Source organism: Sprattus sprattus, assembly GCF_963457725.1.
Source record: "Sprattus sprattus genome assembly, chromosome: 16".
Taxonomy (NCBI): Eukaryota; Metazoa; Chordata; class Actinopteri; order Clupeiformes; family Clupeidae; genus Sprattus; species Sprattus sprattus.
The window spans coordinates 11,769,982-11,787,951 of NC_137914.1; the positions used below are offsets into that span (position 1 = coordinate 11,769,982).

Here is a 17,970-nt window from a genome sequence, read left to right on the forward strand (position 1 = left end):
TACTGTCTGCTGGAGATTAAGATAGGATCACAAGTATATGGTAACACGTTTGAGTGCATTTTGCAGTAATTATCTACACTTGTGCTATTCACTAGCTGCGGTGCTAAGGGAGATCATTTGTGTACACATCTGTGTGAGAGAGAAAACTGACATGATATCCAGAGCATTAAGCATATCACTTCCTAGTGAATTCCAGTGCTTCAAATACCTTAGAGAACTAATCAAGTACTCCATGAATTAGACAAGTATGTAGAGGGAGAGAATCTCCATACGGTTATACCTAAGTGAAATGGCAGATGGATTTTGAAACAGATTTGAGGTTAAATTGGAACCCTTATGCCTATCTGTAACCGACCTGCCTCAAATCCTTGGTAGCCAGCAGAGGTGACACTAATTGACTTAAGGTTAGGTATTTCTTTTCACCACTACTTCCTACCTTCAATTCTAAGCAGCAGGCCAAACTAAAGTTGCCCACACTTACTGGCAAAAAATGGTTGCAAAAGGTTATTCTTCAGCCAGCACCACTCTTTGTGATTAAGAAGGAAAACAAACTACACTATGTGAAGCAGTAGGACTGAGACCCTGTGCCATCCACAGACAGCCTGAAGCGGTGACATCATAACCTTCCATATATTACTCATGCTGAAGATCCCAGGAGTGGCCACAGGCTGATGTCACAGAAATACGAGCCTCCAGACCACCAGGCACATCAGAGCAATCCTGTCAGTGTGAGTAACCTGCATCTAATCTACTTGAAACATATCTCTCCCTCCCTCCCCCCCCCCCAACATTTACAAGATGAATACAAAAGGAAATTAATGCTTTACATATTATAATCTCTTTTAATATTATTAAAATTTAAATTATAGAACTGCCCTTCCTCAAAAGCATATACTGTATGGTAGTTGCTCTGCTATAGACATTGTTATGTACACATACACAAGAAAATAAGAACACTTCAATAAAATAATGCTACCGTCTACAGTTTATACTTCATGATCCCTTTGTTGTCATCTAACTCCAAAAATGTACAGTACAGGACAATTTTTCAAACACTTGATGAGTGACTGGAGTTCTTTGTGCTCTCTGAGACAGACACATAAATAGCATCAAAAGGAAATGGAAATTGTGGGCTTCGTCCTGTTCTCTAGCATCATTAAAACAAACTGTCAGGCAACAACTTCAGCTCACAAGCTAAAAATAGTATGAGTAAGGTTCAACTGTTAAAAAAATATAAATGGAAATAGACAAAACACTTGGCCTGAAGGCCATTTATAAGACTAGCTTCAACCAAGTTCAGTGATCAGCTTGTTTTTCCCATTTTTTGTGTCATATTTGTGTTGTGTTCCCTGAATTTCAACAGTGGGTAAGTGCAGTGTAGCACGCTAAGTATTTAACACCAACATAAATTAGCATGACTGTAGCTAACAGAATAAAACTCTCCTAGACCACGTGTCCACGTCTAAAATACTTACTCATTGGTCCATAAACGGCTGTAGGACATTTAGGCTGGAATGTTTCAAGTTAATTCACTATTCCTGATATGCTTGGACAATAAATACACTCTTTTTTTTTTTAAACGAGACAGTCCTCTCGTTGCGTGAATAGTGCAGAGTGCCACATGCTACACTACAGTAATTGCACATCCTCTGTGTGTGCGAGGGACAGAGAGCAGGAGGCATGCAGACACAGAGAAGAGTCCAGAAGTCCCGATCAGACACAGAGACAGGGCAGGGCTCCGGATTACTGCGAGTGAGTGTCATACTGTATAGGGCCAGTCTTTATCTAGCCAAGCGGGTACAGTGAGGGGACTGAAGACTCTCTTTCCTCAGGAGAGGGTTTGTCACTGAAATCAGAGGACTGGGGCGAGGACGTCACTTGTGGAAGGAGGAGGGTTGGTGGAGCAGTGAGCCTGCACCAGCGGTAGCCCTCCTGGGCGTCCCACTCACAGGACTGCACTGGCCGCGGGTGTGCAGTAGCTCCAGAGGGCAGAGTGGGGTGGTGGCCGGGGGGGTAAGGATTCCAGGAGAGGATGGAGTTTCCAGTTCTGCTTGAGTCAGTGCCACTGGCGTTTCGGGAATCATTCTGCCGAGCCGTCCTCGCTTAGTGAGAGGTCTCTCTGTCACCTCGTCGTTTCGAACAGAAAAAGCCGTTTGAAAAAAAACTAAAAAAAAAAGAAGGAGAAAAGGGAGCTAAAACTAATGACGGCTCCTGGTCTACAGATCTCCATCCGCAGGTGGGAGACACAGCCTGAAGAGCCTGAGAAAAGGATCAAGGAGAGCACACACCATCAGAGTAAGACACAAGAACAGAATACGAGCAATACAACATACTGCATAAGTCCTCCCTACTACAGATTTCACCAGCTGTTCAGCTGTTAGTGTGCTTTTATTTAAAACAAGAAACAAGATTTTCAGCTTAATGTTCAGTGATGGTTCATAAACCAGTGAAAAAAAGTAGTTGAGAACAATAACAGAAAAACATCTGTAATCATTATGTCTTCCTCACATTGTCAGTGGAGGGCCAGAAATGTTATGTTAAGTGATGTTCTAACTGGCTAACAAAAGCATGAAGCTGTTAAAGGACCATTTATTTCTAAAGAACCATGGACAAATGTTGTTCCAAGGGCTGAAGAAGTTCAAAATCTCTCATTGATACAACAAACCCAAATAAAACGTTTTTGTCTGATTTCATTATTTGTCATTGAATTCAAGAAATGGTATATTCAGGCCACCTCACAAAATTGTCCCGTCCCATTGCACAAGAAGATAGTCAGGGCTTTATAACTGATGTATGTATCTGTGGACAAACCTTGGAGCACAGGGAGGCATCTGGTCCATCACCCTCAGATTCTTTGCAGATATTTCCACTCTGGTGCCCTGTGAGGACAGAGAGGTTGTCTATCAGGACAGTGCATCCAGTCTATAGCTGTGCCGTGACAGTCCACATTTATGTTCAGAGCGTGGTAGGAATAAGCAGGAACTTCTGACAGTGCCTTGGCTGTTGGCCGTGTTATTTTGCCATTACCTGCTTGCGCATAATATCCATTGCTTGCATGAGACAACGTGGGAGAAGTCCGTGGTTCCGAGCCAGTATGTGAGCCTGAGCCAGAGACACACTCAGGGTACTCCTGCACAAAACACACACACACACACACACACACACACACACACACACACACACACACACACACACATCAATACAGAGGCTTACAGAGACTGGGAGGAGACGGTGCGCTGGTTTAAGGGCCCATAAGCAGGGAACCAGTGTACTGAAGAGGTCGCTGAGTGGCACGTACCTCTGCATGCCCGTGGAGCACATGGTGATGTGACAAGAGCCCAGGCGGTTGCAGAGCTCCGCAGACACCAGCAGCACACTCACGCCCGACGGGTGGCCCCCTGAGCTGGCCTTCACGTTGGCGTACGTCTGCATCAGGCGACACAGGTCGTCCAGTGTGTTCAGCGGCCTCAGCAGCTGGAGAGGACAAGACACACGTGTCAATCACTGTCAATCACTGTCATACACATTCTTTCAACTCTGACATTATTCAGCACAAAAAACCACATACTCAGTATGAGAATCTTACTATAGTCAATGAAACACCAAATGTGTTGGATAATAAACAATATTCCATGACTAGCTGCAGGCATCATTCCTACTCAGGTACTCTCTAACATTAAGAGTAACGCACACAAAAAAATGTCCTCTGATAAATGAACTCTGCAAGCAAAGGCCAGAATGACTGGCACAGGCTAACATCACTTACTAATTAGATTGATTTGCAAGGCGGAGTAAGTATGGAATCAGATCAATGCCATAAATATTTTGTAATCTGTAATATAGATTTTGTATCTGTAATATTGATTTTGTATAGTGAAACCATCTACACTTTCAAAACCTATCTACAGATATGGATTTCAAATACGAAATGTATCTACACTTCCAAAAACTATCTTCACTTTCAAAATCTATTTACAGATACGGATTTCAAATACGAAATGTATCTACACTTGCAAAAACTATCTACACTTTCAAAAACTATCTTCACTTTCAAAATCTATCTGCAGACATGGATTTCAGTTACGGATTTCAGTTCGCATTACGGATTTCAAGTACGAGTTACGGATTTCTGTTACGAATTACAAAATCTTTTTGGCACTGTCTTAACTTCCTTTCTAAAGAGACAATCAGCGCTTTTTGCAGATTTTCTAAAGCGCCAATCAACACATTGTATCCTGTACTGACTAGCCAATCAGCGCTAGCTTGCTGGGAACTGGGAAAGTTGAGTGAAACGGTGTATGCAGCTGTCATGGATCAGAGACCGAGAAATGGCACAAGTAAGAAGTCCTATATTTGGAGTTGTTAATAAAGTCATTGTAAAACGCACAATCAGTCAGTGGTTTGCACTCCACACTTCGTTCCACCTGTTTCAAAGATCCCTGTCGTTGTATGGAAGATATTAGGATCTGCTTTGGTAGCTAACGAAAGCTAACGTTAGCATTTTCGTGATCTCCTATTCACATTTTATTAAGTTAACCATGAACAGTATTCATATGACCCATTATCACGATGAGAACATTTAGCAGACAGACTGCTATTGTCTTGTTCTCCAGACACGCAAAGTGGTGGTGGGGGTAGGCTATACCGTTAAGTGCATCCTCAACAACTGGATAATGACCAGCATGATTTCAAAACCACCTTGCAATGTCATTTTCGTTTCTTTTCATGGCACTTTGGGGTAGCCTATTTGTAACCATTTTCTGAAGTCTTCTTTATTGTGTATTTTTTGTGGAAGCGAGTTTTCTAGCGTCTCAGTGGAGGCAGCAAGCGAGACCAATTTCTTAGTTACAATGCGTTCTGCACCCAAGCGATCTCTGAATCGCCAGAGCCTAAGATTAACTAAATAGTACAGGTGTTAATCAGCCCTTTGGGCCAGACATAAGGCATGCTTGTTAAACTTCCCCCAAGGCGTTTGTACACCGAATTTTATTCAAACCATGCGGGGAAGACCCCAGATCTCTCCCTAGGCACAGTAGGCAGAGCGGTGGCAGATTTAGGTTATAAGTATTGAATAATAATGAGCGGGCCAGCAGTTGCCAGCAAGCTAGCGCTGATTGGCTAGTCAGTACAGGATACAATGTGTTGATTGGCGCTTTAGAAAATCTGCCAAAAGCTCTGATTGGCTCTTTAGAAAGGCTGTAAAAACAGTGCCAAAAAGATTTTGTAATTCGTAACAGAAATCCGTAATGCGTAACTGAAATCCATATCTGCAGATAGATTTTGAAAGTCAAGATAGTTTTTGAAAGTGTAGATAGTTTTTGAAAGTGTAGATACATTTCGTATTTGAAATATGTATCTGTAAATAGATTTTGAAAGTGAAGATAGTTTTTGAAAGTGTAGATACATTTCGTATTTGAAATCCGTATCTGTAGATAGGTTTTGAAAGTGTAGATGGTTTCACAGATACTTAATCTATATTACAGATACAAAATCTATATTACAGATACAAAATCTATATTACAGATTACAAAATATTTATGGCATTGATCTGATTCCATAAGTAAGCACCTCATTTGCATTTAAATTAATTCATTCAGCAATGCTATGCATAGCTTCACTGCATCACAAGTTGTGTGGAGTGTGAGTAATGTAGAAGGGTTTTTCACACCTGGTTGATCTTCATGGCAGTTTTGTGGGACTCAGAAGGGAGGTTGGATTTCTCAAGGTAAAATGCCCTATAGGGACACATAATACCAAACGTATGTTAACAACAGTAATTATGACAAACATTCAAAAGAGTCAGTTACAATAATGTTTGGGTAATTGAAGCTGTGCGCTTCATGCAGGGTTTGGAGTGCTAGCGGGACCATACCTGAGCTTTCTGTAATATGCCTTGACCCTCTCCAGAGAGACAGCGTTTGTCCTCTGTTGGAACTCCTCCATGGACACACAGTCTGGCGTGGCCACTCCCTCTGGCTTCTCCATGGCTGCACAAATCCAGAGACACGACCACAACAAACATGAGCACTCCGATGACAACCTCTCATGTTAGGGAGAACAAATTCACGGAGCCAGAAAGATGTGCTACACACAAGCTGCCACTAGATGGAGCTCTTTATACAGTCTAACAGAGATGCGTAAAGCACGAAAAACTTTGCATGGTTATCATACTTGCATTACTTTATTATCTGAAGAAATGAAGAAATGATCTACACAAATACATTCCGCCAGCATTGTGTGTTTTGCAGGGTTTGAGTTCTAAGAATCTTAAGAAGTGCTCAGAATGTTCTCACACACACTGAGCTGGGTTTCGATCTTCATAACTTGCTCTAGGTTTCTAGATGTAGGTACATTACGTTCAACATCCTCACCGCGAGTAAACAGTACTGAGTGGAGCTTCAGGCTGCCTCCATTCTGCAGGCGGGAGGGCAGCTCACTGTAGTGGCTGCTGTTCAGGAAGAACAACACTTTAATGGCCTGTCTGTTGCCCTCCACCTCATAATAAACCGGCGTGTCTGAGAGATAAGAAAGTGATAGAGAGAGAGACAGAGAGAGAGACAGAGAGAGAGAGACAGAGACAGAGGGAGGGAGAGAGAAAGAAAAAGAGAGAGAAAGAGAGAGAGAATGTTATAGTTACATTACAGACATTCTTATGCAGTTTGTGGCAATGAACCCCCAGAGTTGGTGAGCTCAGGTATCCTTCATACAGGTACCAGTCACACAAGAATGTACGTGATTTTTGTTGACAAGGAATTCAGAGAATCAACAAATCAAAACTGTCACTATTCTTCCCCGAGTATCAGCAAGCTTCTGTATTGTGTGCAGCCACTTCAGCAGTAGTTCAGCTGGCCAAGCATAGGCATTCTTTAAGTCTCTATATGTGTGTGTGTGTGTGTGTGTGTGTGTGTGTCTGTGTGTGTGTGTCTGTGTCTGTGTCTGTGTGTGTGTGTGTGTGTGTGTGTGTGTGTGTGTGTGTGTGTGTGTGTGTGTGTGTGTGTGTGTGTGTGTGTGTGTGTGTGTGTGTGTGTGTGTGTGCATGTGATTTTTAAAGCTGCAGAGCGTTGGCACTTCCTCCTCTTCAAGAGGCGCATCCTGAGCCTCCACCTAGAACAGCAAATCCCACTTTTCTCTGTGGCCCCTCAACAGTAAACACAACAAAGGCCCCGGGCCCGGGCGGCTATCTCTGCTTAGCATGCCTGTGTGGTTTGAAAGAGAGGAAGCGCACGCAGAAAGGAAGTCTTCTAGGTCTCTGGCGGATTTACAGAGGAGCTTTAGAAGCACCCCTGCTGAAACAGGGAGATGTGTGCGTATGTTTGTGTGAGAGTGTGTGTGTGTGTGTGTGTGTGTGTGTGTGTGTGTGTGTGTGTGTGTGTGTGTGTGTGTGTGTGTGTGTGTGCCGTGGTGTGGAGCGTCAAACCCTGAGCTCTCTTTGAGCACAATGACTCAGACACCTAAATAGGCTGCTGGTTTAGTATTCATGTAATGGGCTCACTTCCTGTCTACATCCAGGAGTGCTTATTTGTCTGTTTAAGTTTGGGTGTGTGTGTGTGTGCATGTGTGCGTGTGCGTGTGTGTGTGTGAGTGTGTGTGTGTGTGTATGAGAGAGAGCGCTCTCTAGGCCATCACTTACTTGCAACCAGACATTCATCCGCTTGCTGTCTGAAAACCACAGTGACCTTATCCAGGTCTGCCAGTGCCGCTTTGGTGTCCTCCAACATGGTGCGTTCCTCCCGCTGCATACAGACCAAGATGGAAGGAAGAGGAAGAGAAGAGAAGAGGGGGAGGAAGAGGAAGTATAGGAAAGTAAAGAAACAGAACCAAGAGGATGACAAATAAGGAGGAGAGAAAGCAGAAGCAGAAGCAACAGCAGAAGAGGAGGAGGAGAAACACATCGTCAGAACTGAAGGAACTCATCCCCTGCTTCATACACAGTGTTAGAGTGTGTGTGTGTGTGTGTGTGTGTGTGTGTGTGTGTGTGTGTGTGTGTGTGTATGTGTGTGTGTGTGGTATGTGTGGTATGTGTATGTGTGTGTGTGTGTGTATGATCAGGTCGTGCTCGGCTTCTTTGCCTGTCTTACCACAAACGGCGAGAGCGTGGACTGGAAGTTGAAGAGGACACCGATGGCGGAGATCTGCTCGAGCCACTTGCGGCTGACCTCGACGCTGTCCTCCTCGTACTCGCCGCTGTTGTTGTAGCGCAGCTTCAGCGCCGCCTGCAGCTGCTCCGAGAGCGCGCTCAGCCCCGCCACCAGCGCCTGGCAGAAGATGGCGTCACGCCGCAACTGCAGGTCTGTGTCTGATGGAGAGGTCGGGGTCGGAGAGAGAGAGAGAGAGAGAGAGAGAGAGGGACAAAAGAGGGAGAGAAGACAAAAGAAAAGAATAAGTCATTGGGACAGACAGACAGAAACATCAAGCCATGGTGTTTTCTCTTAGCCCTTAGATCTCCTTCCCACCACATACATAGTGCAGTGTCAGAGTTTAGAGGTATACAAATACCATATATACAAATACTGGCGGTCTTACCTGTAAACTTCAGCAGAGCCAAGAGTAGCTGATTCTTCCCATCTGTGAGGAAGACAAACACAATCAGGCTGCGTGAGGAGTCGTTACGGAGACAGGAGGAGGGAAACAAAGAGAAGAGGGGCAGCCAGAGGAGAGGAGAGGAGAGGAGAGGAGAGGAGAGGAGAGGAGAGGAGAGGAGAGGAGACGATCTGACTGACCTCTAAGGGGTCGTGGGGAGACAATGCGGGTCAAGAGGGGGTCATTCAGAGGGGTCTAAGGAGAGGAGACTATTAAAAAACAGAGGGAATTGGATTGCTTACCCTCTACGAAGCGCTGCAGGCTGTCAACCAGTGTTCTGATGGAGTTCGGAAGGTTCCAAGGGTCCTCCTGGATGTTCTTGTGGATCACGTACCGACACCGCAACGTCCAGTCATCTGTGTGTCGGAATTCTGCAAGGCCGCACACAAACACGCACAGAGAGGTATTATAAACCCTTCACAAGCACTATTCATATCTTTAATTACACGTTTGTGGGGAGGTGTGTGTGTGTGTGTGTGTGTGTGTGTGTGTACACAACAGACCCTTACTGATTGTGGTTAGTGTAAGTGCTTAATTGCTTCCTATGAGAGGGCCTCTCTTGTAAACATTCTCTTTCCCCGCCCAACCCACCGTAACTGAAACTAGCACACGGACACATGTCACCCCTAAACTTTCCTCACATCATGCCCAACCACGCTCAAAACACACACACACACGCACAGCGCACAGCACACACCACACAGTACACAATACACACAGCTTACCTGGCTGGTCAGCATAAAAGTGCTTGGTCTCCTCACAGGCCTTGGTCATGACAGACCCTTTGAATAGGCTGTTGATGGAGTCCACCTGCGAACAAAGAATCAGAGTTCCATAATCCCTTCCATCAAAGCCTGACACATATAGCCTCTCTAAGGGACCACAGTCAGGCACTATGATGCTCTCTATACTGTATGCATGAGTGTTCTGGGATGGAATGGATGGAGATTGATAGACTGAACAAAAGAATTTAAGGATTTAAATGAATTAATGGAAGAAAGATAGACAGAGAGAAAGCAAAAGAAATAAGAAATAAAAGCAAAAAGAAAGAAAGTGGAGAGGTCGGAGGGGCGGAGGAAACTCTACCTGGTTGAATAGGTGCTCCAGACATCCATGGAGTTTGTCTTGCTTGTCTACAGGAATCCTCATGTCACAGGGAAGCTCATCACCTGCAAAACACACCAAAAAAGTCATGAGCACGGTCACACATATCTGGTGTGACAAACAGCTGGTTTGTGAGGGTGTGTGTTGGAGAGATGTGTGATTTTTAGAAATCTCACCCGAGCCCATCTCATCGCTGCCCAGGTAGGAGCTATTACTGCGTACGCTTGTGTAGGACAGGACTGAGTCCCGGTTGCTGTTGCATTCACTAGGAGATAAACACATGACAAACACACACACACACACACACACACCAAAACAAAACACTCAATTATTTACATTCCTGTCAAAACTAATTTTTCTTCCTTCTTAACACTTCCCCTATTGCCTATGAGCCACAAAGCGTTTCCCTGATTACCAGAGTGAAGGTAAACAAATTATTTGGTTTATACGTTGGTGGTGGGGAAGGTAGATTACATTCTCCCGCTCATTCTCTCTCCTACACACACACACACACTCACACACACACACACCATCACACACTCACTCAGTCCTTCCAATAAAGGCCAATTATGTAAGCAAAAGCTCTCAGCTGCAGGTTTGTTTTCAGGTGGAGATTCCACAGCATCATCACAGTCATTCATGCACAAGACAGACACAGCCAATCCTGAAGCCTCTGCCTTCTTTAACGCTGTGCATCAGTAAACACACCACATGCATCCACACAGTCATCCATACAAACCTAGCACAGAGTTTGTGTGTGTGTGTGTGTGTGTGTGTGAGGGGGTGGGGGTGGGGGGACATGGCGCGCGTGGGGTTAGGGAATGGAGACAGCTGGGCCACAGGAATGCAACGGCACGCACCAGAGAGGAAACAATGAAGGAAGTGTTCGGCGTGACCCAACTGAGCTCCACATTCAGTCAACACACACACACAAACACACACACACACACACACACACACACAAGTTTAAGAAACACACACACACACACACACACACACACACACACACACACACACACACACACAACACACTGATGGAAACTTAGTCATTTATTCACACCCTGCTTGACTCACAAACTCACGCCTATGAATGCACACACACACCTTATAAATGTTGCCCCAGGGAGTGAAAACTTACTTAAATGTTAGGAGGGACTCTTGAAAAAGAATAAAAAGAAAAGTTTAAGGCTTCTTGTACTACGCTCTGCCTCCTTTCTGCTAAATACGTTTTTTTTTTGGTCTTCTGTGAGCGCACACAAAACCAGAGGCCACCCAGAGCTGAAAATATCAACTGTTGAGCCGAAAACACCGGCTCTCCTCTACATTCCCCTCCAATATAGATCTAGGGGAGGAAAACAGGGCTTTCCATGACCATAATAATTCTAGGGTAAACACACAGCTCCCCAGTCTGAACTTGAGACGGCTGTTTTCGGTCCACCAGAAGGAGGAGGTGGAGGGAGAAGGCGGGGGGGAGGGAGGGACGGAGGGCCGCTCTGGATCTGACCCGAGTGAGGGAAGAGAAGCCTGGGTTCACTGGAGCGTCCTGCAGTAGCCACGGCAAGCCGGGACGGGAGGATGAAGAGAGAGAGAGAGAGGGAAAGGAGTGGAGCAAGGAGCCTTACGTAATCTCCAGCAGGGGATCTGGCAGCATTCCCCTGGTCCTCCCCTCCTCCCCTCCACTCCTCCCTCCTGGGAATGGCTGCCAGATTCAGTGACACCACAGACCAGGAGCGGTTAACGCCCCCAGGGGTGCCAGCGCTAACCGCTAACCGCCAGACCCAGAGTGCGGGGGCCCGACAGGTCAGAACGCTGCTCGCTGTAGGGCCGCACCCGGATGTGGAGGGTGTGAATAGAGCGTGCCCTGTGGGGGCGGCACAACACCTCTGTTCTTCCTCTTTTTTTGTTGTAACCCATTGTGTTCCAGGCTTCTTACCGTAAATCCTCAAATAGTGGCCGGGGCTTGTATTTACTTAGGCAGCACAGCGCACCGGCCTTTATTTGGGGCAGGCTTGTATAAGGGGCAGGCCTTTATTTCTTACTTATCTTCTGGAAAAAGTAACCTAGCCAACTAAAACGTTACAGATAAACAACAGTAGGCTATAAGATACGTGCATTTAGGCTAAACATTCGCCTAGTAGTCCTACGTGGGGAAATTTCTTTTTTTTATTGCAAACAGCCCATGAGATTAGCCAACAATATTATATAACATAATATTAAACATGAGAACATGTATTTGTGAAATGCATTCAATTAAATTGTGATGCCTACTTTTAGCCCACGGACTGATGCTGGTAGGCTACAGTAATATACCGGTAGGCTACTTTATTTAACCCCCGGCTTGTATTCGGGGCCCGACCTTTATTTGTCCGTATGGACCACGACCCCGGCTACTATCTGAAGCCCGGCTTCTAATTGAATCTCGGCCTTTATTTGAGGATTTACGGTATTCACCTCCGATTCACCCTTTCCCTCACGACTTTTCCGGTTTATCGCTCAAACCTCATTTAATCAAATTTGTATTTCCTATACACTCCTCTTCAGATATATGCATGTGAATGCAATTGTGTGTGTGTGTGTGTGTGTGTGTGTGTATGGGTGGGGGGGGGGGGGGGGGGGGTGTGTGTGTTTGTGTGTGTATGCTGCTGTTCCCATCCCAATCTGATCCCCACCACTCCACCTCTCCCTGCATGATAGAACGATCACTGTCTGAACGGTTCTGGATCCACTGAGGAGACAGAGGGAAGACCTTTGTACAGGCAGGGATGCACAGAGCACTGCCTGTTCTGTAACAAGTTTACTGGGGAAAAGGAGGAGGCCAGCTGTGATCAGAGATGTCTGTCTGCCCAAGTCTAACTTGCTGCATCACAACATGACATACTTGCTGCTGCATTTTTGTCAGCCAATAAACTGAACACCTTTCTAGCTAAAGACTAGGCTGTTTGTGGTGTGGTATCAAATTAACACTGACGAGCCCATGCAGTCAGCCTGTTGAGCCAGTGAAGTGAAGAATAATCACTATTATGCCTTCTATAAAAGAGCTATGAAAAAACAACAACAACAACAGAAAAACATGTCAGCACACAAATTGTCACCCACCGTTAGGGGCTTTGGGCATCATCAACTTTAGGGGAGTGGAAAATGTATTTCACCCACTGACTCACCTGTATGAGTCTCTGTAGCTCATGGTGTCATGGCCTGAGTCCTCCTGCTCATCCTCATTCACCTTGAAGCACACTCGTTTAACACCCGACTCCACCCTTTCCAGCTCCGTCTCCTCCAGAATAGTCTGGGTGGTGGTGTGGTCGTAGGTGGGCGGGTCCCCCTCCTGGGGCTGGGTGGGCTCAGTGATGGAGGACAGGAGGCTGGAACAGGAAGAAGAAAGCGGAACAGAATGAAGAAGTGGCTACTGGACAGCCAACAGGAATCTTCTTCTTTGACCTTTTTACTCTTAAGGAGAACCCCCACACACACAGGCACTGGGTTTGCATACTTCCCAGTCCCTGTAAGTGTGTGAGTGTGAGTGTGAGTGTGAGTGTGAGTGTGAGTGTGAGTGTGAGTGTGTGTGTGAGAGTGTGTGTGTGTGTGTGTGTGTGTGTGTGTGTGTGTGTGTGTGTGTGGGGGGGGGTTATATAAGGGTCATCAGCTACTGGTAGATCATCATGTAGTGCCAAGCCATTCTGATGGAGAATCTGGGCCACTTACACGTCAATCTGCGTGACGTACTGCTTCATCTCCCTGACAGAGATGTCCAGGCGGTTGTAGAGGCCGAGGTAGGCGTCCTGGCTCTCCATGTCCTCCTGCTTGAGCAGGAAGCTGAGGCCGCCCTCGCCGTGGCCGTAGCCGCCGTACGGGTTGCCCTCGCCGCAGTTCAGGCTGTCGTCCAGGCTCTCGCACTCCTCCTCGTCCAGGCCCCAGCTCCGCCAGGACGGAGCGCCGATGCTGGTCACACAGTGCACCGTGTGGGACAAAGGGTTGATGTTCACTGCAGAGGAAAGGGGAGCCAGGGACAGAAGAAGGGGAAGGGGAGAAGAATTGAAGAAAGATGTGTTAAAAAGAAGAAGAAGAAGAAAAAAAAGAGTCTGGCATCCACGATTTTGACAAAAGGTTGCTGACGTTTGAGCTCAACAGTCAAACAATCAAATTACACCACTCCCTTCCGCACTCCTAAAGCTACTCATGTTTGTTCCCAAGTTGCAAAATCAGGACTGTGTACGAACACCAGAGATATTTTGGAGTACACACATCCAATGGAATGTTAGAGGACTGTGAGGAGCAATTTGCTGAATTTGAAGTGTATTAGATTAGAATCATGGACTGCAACTTTAAGTGGTGGGGATAAACAACGTGTTAGTCCAATTCAGGCAAGGGGGGTGGGGGTTGAGGGTGAAAAGAACGGAACAAGAAACCTTAACATCTAACTACCGGTCAAATTAAGTCATGGCCTACCGTTAGCCTATATGTTATGCATGTGTAGCAAGCCTAATGATCAATTCAACAGACATGCGTCTAACATAAACTGATCCAAAGAATGGAACAACAACACAAAGCCGATTGTAAAACTGTATTTGATCTGTCCAGATTTGATCCTGTTTTCCCAATGGTTAATGGGGGGGGGGGCTGCCATGGAAGCCCTGGTCTAATTGACACCATCAACCCAGCAGATGGACAGAGGCATATTCTTCAAACAGAGATTAGTTCAGCACCACTGATACACACGTACGATACACACAGCTGGCATTCGCATGTGTCAACCCATCACCCCCGCCGCAGACAGGCTCCGTACGCCGTCGCCCCGGAGAATGGGGCGGAGGGCAGCCCCTCGCAAAGAATCCTAAACATCTCACGGTTACCGGCACAACTGCCGAGCAGATGTGAGGCGCACAAAGGAACAATCTGGAACAATGCACAGCCCTGCGCAGACCTGTCCATCCAGGAGAGATGCCTAGGCGCAGGGATCAGATGTCAGGCTGGCGAGGTGGTTGCGGCTTTTTAATCGGCCGAACAGATGGGAGCGGCAAGCGTACCTGCTGCACGCTCCACTCACCTTTCACTCAACCACCGTGCGACTACTCAGACACCCAGGCCCAGGCTAGTTGACCTAGCCAAGCACCTCTGTCAGTCACTAACAATTATCACATGCGAGCTGGAATGGCTAGCGTAGCCTTGAATTGCATCTGGGCCTAATAACAAAAGTGTTTATCATGGCATAAAAATGACACAGATGACAATAACAAGGAGCAGGGGTGATGGGGGCTCTGGTAACAGCAATCTGGTCGCTGCGGAGTAGGGTGGGGTGGGGTGGGGTGGGGGATGGGTTGGTTTGACATGACATCACTCCAGCCACAGAGCGCCTAATGCTATCGAGATGGAGGCGTAATGGAGCCGATTAGCCCGAAGTCTTTAAGAGGGGCTAATTTACAGAGCCCTGGATTTATGACGCTTTTCCCAGTAACATATGGCTTACGCGGCATCGCCAAAGCGGCTGTTTACAAGTTTAAATAATTATGAGGGGGGAATGAGCTCAAACGGCTCTTTTGTTAAGAGCATTACGGGCCTAATTGCAGCTCCACCCAGCAGACGGGGTGTGGGGCTCCAGGGCCAGAAACAGCCACATCAGAGCTGGAATCGCAGGGCAAGTTCATCCAGAAACCAATTTAGCAGCGAGTATTTCTGCCAGCACTTCACATGATCAGATGACAGTAGTGGGGTATTTATTTCACATTAAGGACTATCAGCTGGAGCACATCGAACTTGAAAGCCTTCACTGTGGAGAGGAGCACAGTGTATTTACTCCATAAGAGAGACACAGCACACTACTAGAGATGAATGTAGAGTGTCACAACATTTTCTATCCATGAGAACGGGCGACAATAAACAAGACTATCCATCTGCCATAGTGTGGCCACAGGTCTTGCTTGACTGAGAATAAGATTGTGAACAGTGTTGTGGAGGCTTACCCTGGTCTGGATCGAGGCCATAGATGGAGTTCTTGCGTCCGAAGCGGATGCTGAAGGCCCGGCCGGTGGAGGTGCTGTTCTTGGGGCAAGACACCTGCATGATGTTCAGGTGGCAGTTGGTGGGGACGAAGTCCATGCAGCCCAACACGTGAGGCCTGCTGTTGGCTTGCTTAAACGAGGGGCATGCTTTCGTCTTCAGCTCCTCAGCAAACTGAAACCACACACATACATAGAGCCAATTTGAGCAAATCATGGACAGACAGAGGGTGACAGCCTTGATGTCAGTCTTGACCACAACACCATAACTTGGTAGTAAAAGTTTAGAATATATTAACATAAAAAGCGAAAGACTGAGACCATCGTCCCAAATCTTAAGCTTAAGCATATCGAATCAGCACCAAACAGATATTTCATCCACACTCTAAGCACTCTGCCTTGAGCTGAGGTACAAAGGGACGCCTGACATCTCCAGAGCACTCTACTGTACTAACTATAGCCTCTGCTGTAACTGAAAATTAATAGGCAGGAGAAGGAAGGGATGGAGAGAGTGTGTGTTTGCGTGTGTGAGACACATGTAGAGAGAGAGTGTGTGTGTGTGTGTGTGTGTGTATGTGTATGTGTGAGAGAGAGTGTTATAAAGTGTGCGAATAAGCATATGATTGTCACCCGCTGATAGCTGCTAATGCGGCGATGGATGCTGCCCAGCTTGGTCTCACAGATGTTCCTGAACTCGTACTGGGGCATGGACACCACGCGCTCACCCTGGGACATCAGCTGGCTGCAGTTACGCACAAACTGGCTGTCCTCTCGCGCAAAGGCCTCCAGGATCTGACAACGAATAAAGACATAAAAGATCAATTACAGCAATCTCACATCGCAGCATATTCTAAACTAGAAATCGTCAAATAAAAAAAATAAATAAAAAAAGGATCTAGCACGCAACATGTGTAAAGAGTTAGTTGTGGTTTCCTTTCCCCGGGGTTTCCAAACTGCCCATCACAAACATTTTTGGGGCACTACCTTAGCGGTGAGGCTGAAACAGCCGCGGGGCTCCACCATCTTCTCCAGCACATGACTCTTGATGCCCGCCGTGCTGATGTACTCGTACACCACGCCGTGCTCCAGGTGTGCGTTATCCACCGACAGACTCACCAGTGGAGCGTCCGACAAGGACATCAGCGCCAGACCTACAGGGAAGCATAAGAGGTAAGACTGTGATCCTCTGTGTGTGTTTTGATGGTTTTCAGTTTCTCTGTCAACTGTAAAACACACACACACACACACACACACACACACACACCTGTTCCGTTGGTGCAGTTGTCCTCTGGGACTGCAGTAAACTCAGAGGGACTTGCTGACCTCTCCTCCTCAACGTCATCAGGGACCCTGTACACCCAATGCCCCAAGGCCTACACACACATCCACACTTAATGCATTACTATTGATCCATGGCTACACACCTGCCATATGTGACACATCACTGCTCAGTGTTTTGCCTGTGTGTGTGTGTGTGTGTGTGTGTGTGTGTGTGTGTGTGTATGTGAGTGTGTGTATGTGTGTCAGTGTGTGTATGTGTGTCAGTGTGAGTATGTGTGTCAGAGTGTGTATGTGTGTCAGAGTGTATGAGTTTGAGCCTCTTGACCGGCTCCTCACCTGCTCTGGATGGTCCTGATTGGCTGGTTGGGCCCTGAACTGTTCCAGCACCTCGCTGTACGTCTGTTTGCTGACGCTGCTGCCATTTACCTTCTGAACACATTGTCCCACCTGCAACCCTGCGGCTGCCGCTTCCCCACCTATCACATACACATACACACACACACACACACACACACACACACACACACACACACGCACACACACAATCACACATAGAGAAACACACACACAGACACAGACACACACACAGACACACATGCACACAGTGGGAGAGAAGAAGCCAACATTATATTCATGAGATGTTGTGGAGTTTGTCAGTCAGTCAGTCAGTCAGCTGCACTGACGTGACTGACACACTTGGTCTGCTCCCTGTCAGACTGTGTGTTGCTGCATCACCAGCAGGTGCAGAGAGAAGCACAGCCACTTCTGTGTGACACGCGCACAAGGATGAGTCAACACATGCGTGACTACGCTGAAGCACAGTCAACACAACCCAACATAAAGGAGTGTTAGGACAACTCACACAGAACACACACGTACACAAACACACATACAAACAGGAGCTGCTTACTCACTCCCAGAAAGGCAGTAAAACATTCACAAGGGAGTACATTCCAGTCACAGACCGAATGCAAAGGCAAACAGTCACACACACACACACACACACACACAC

General features: G+C 46.7%; 1 protein-coding gene across 1 annotated transcript in view; it reads right to left on the reverse strand.

Annotated features, from left to right (window-relative positions):
• Window positions 1-1,704: 1,704 nt before the first annotated feature.
• prex1 (phosphatidylinositol-3,4,5-trisphosphate-dependent Rac exchange factor 1) overlaps window positions 1,705-17,970 on the reverse strand; it is a 62,190-nt gene continuing 45,924 nt past the window's right edge. The window contains exons 20-40 of the mRNA XM_080854087.1: window positions 17,295-17,434; window positions 16,942-17,050; window positions 16,662-16,828; window positions 16,308-16,469; window positions 15,642-15,852; window positions 13,387-13,666; window positions 12,846-13,046; window positions 9,861-9,949; window positions 9,667-9,749; window positions 9,306-9,390; window positions 8,823-8,951; window positions 8,524-8,565; window positions 8,079-8,296; window positions 7,631-7,733; window positions 6,372-6,515; window positions 5,873-5,987; window positions 5,669-5,735; window positions 3,299-3,474; window positions 3,028-3,130; window positions 2,812-2,879; window positions 1,705-2,259 (exon numbers count right to left, since the gene is read on the reverse strand). Of these exons, the coding sequence (XP_080710213.1) occupies window positions 2,217-2,259; window positions 2,812-2,879; window positions 3,028-3,130; window positions 3,299-3,474; window positions 5,669-5,735; window positions 5,873-5,987; window positions 6,372-6,515; window positions 7,631-7,733; window positions 8,079-8,296; window positions 8,524-8,565; window positions 8,823-8,951; window positions 9,306-9,390; window positions 9,667-9,749; window positions 9,861-9,949; window positions 12,846-13,046; window positions 13,387-13,666; window positions 15,642-15,852; window positions 16,308-16,469; window positions 16,662-16,828; window positions 16,942-17,050; window positions 17,295-17,434 (2,735 nt within the window). The 3' untranslated portion in view covers window positions 1,705-2,216. The remainder of the gene's footprint in view (window positions 2,260-2,811; window positions 2,880-3,027; window positions 3,131-3,298; window positions 3,475-5,668; window positions 5,736-5,872; window positions 5,988-6,371; window positions 6,516-7,630; window positions 7,734-8,078; window positions 8,297-8,523; window positions 8,566-8,822; window positions 8,952-9,305; window positions 9,391-9,666; window positions 9,750-9,860; window positions 9,950-12,845; window positions 13,047-13,386; window positions 13,667-15,641; window positions 15,853-16,307; window positions 16,470-16,661; window positions 16,829-16,941; window positions 17,051-17,294; window positions 17,435-17,970) is intronic.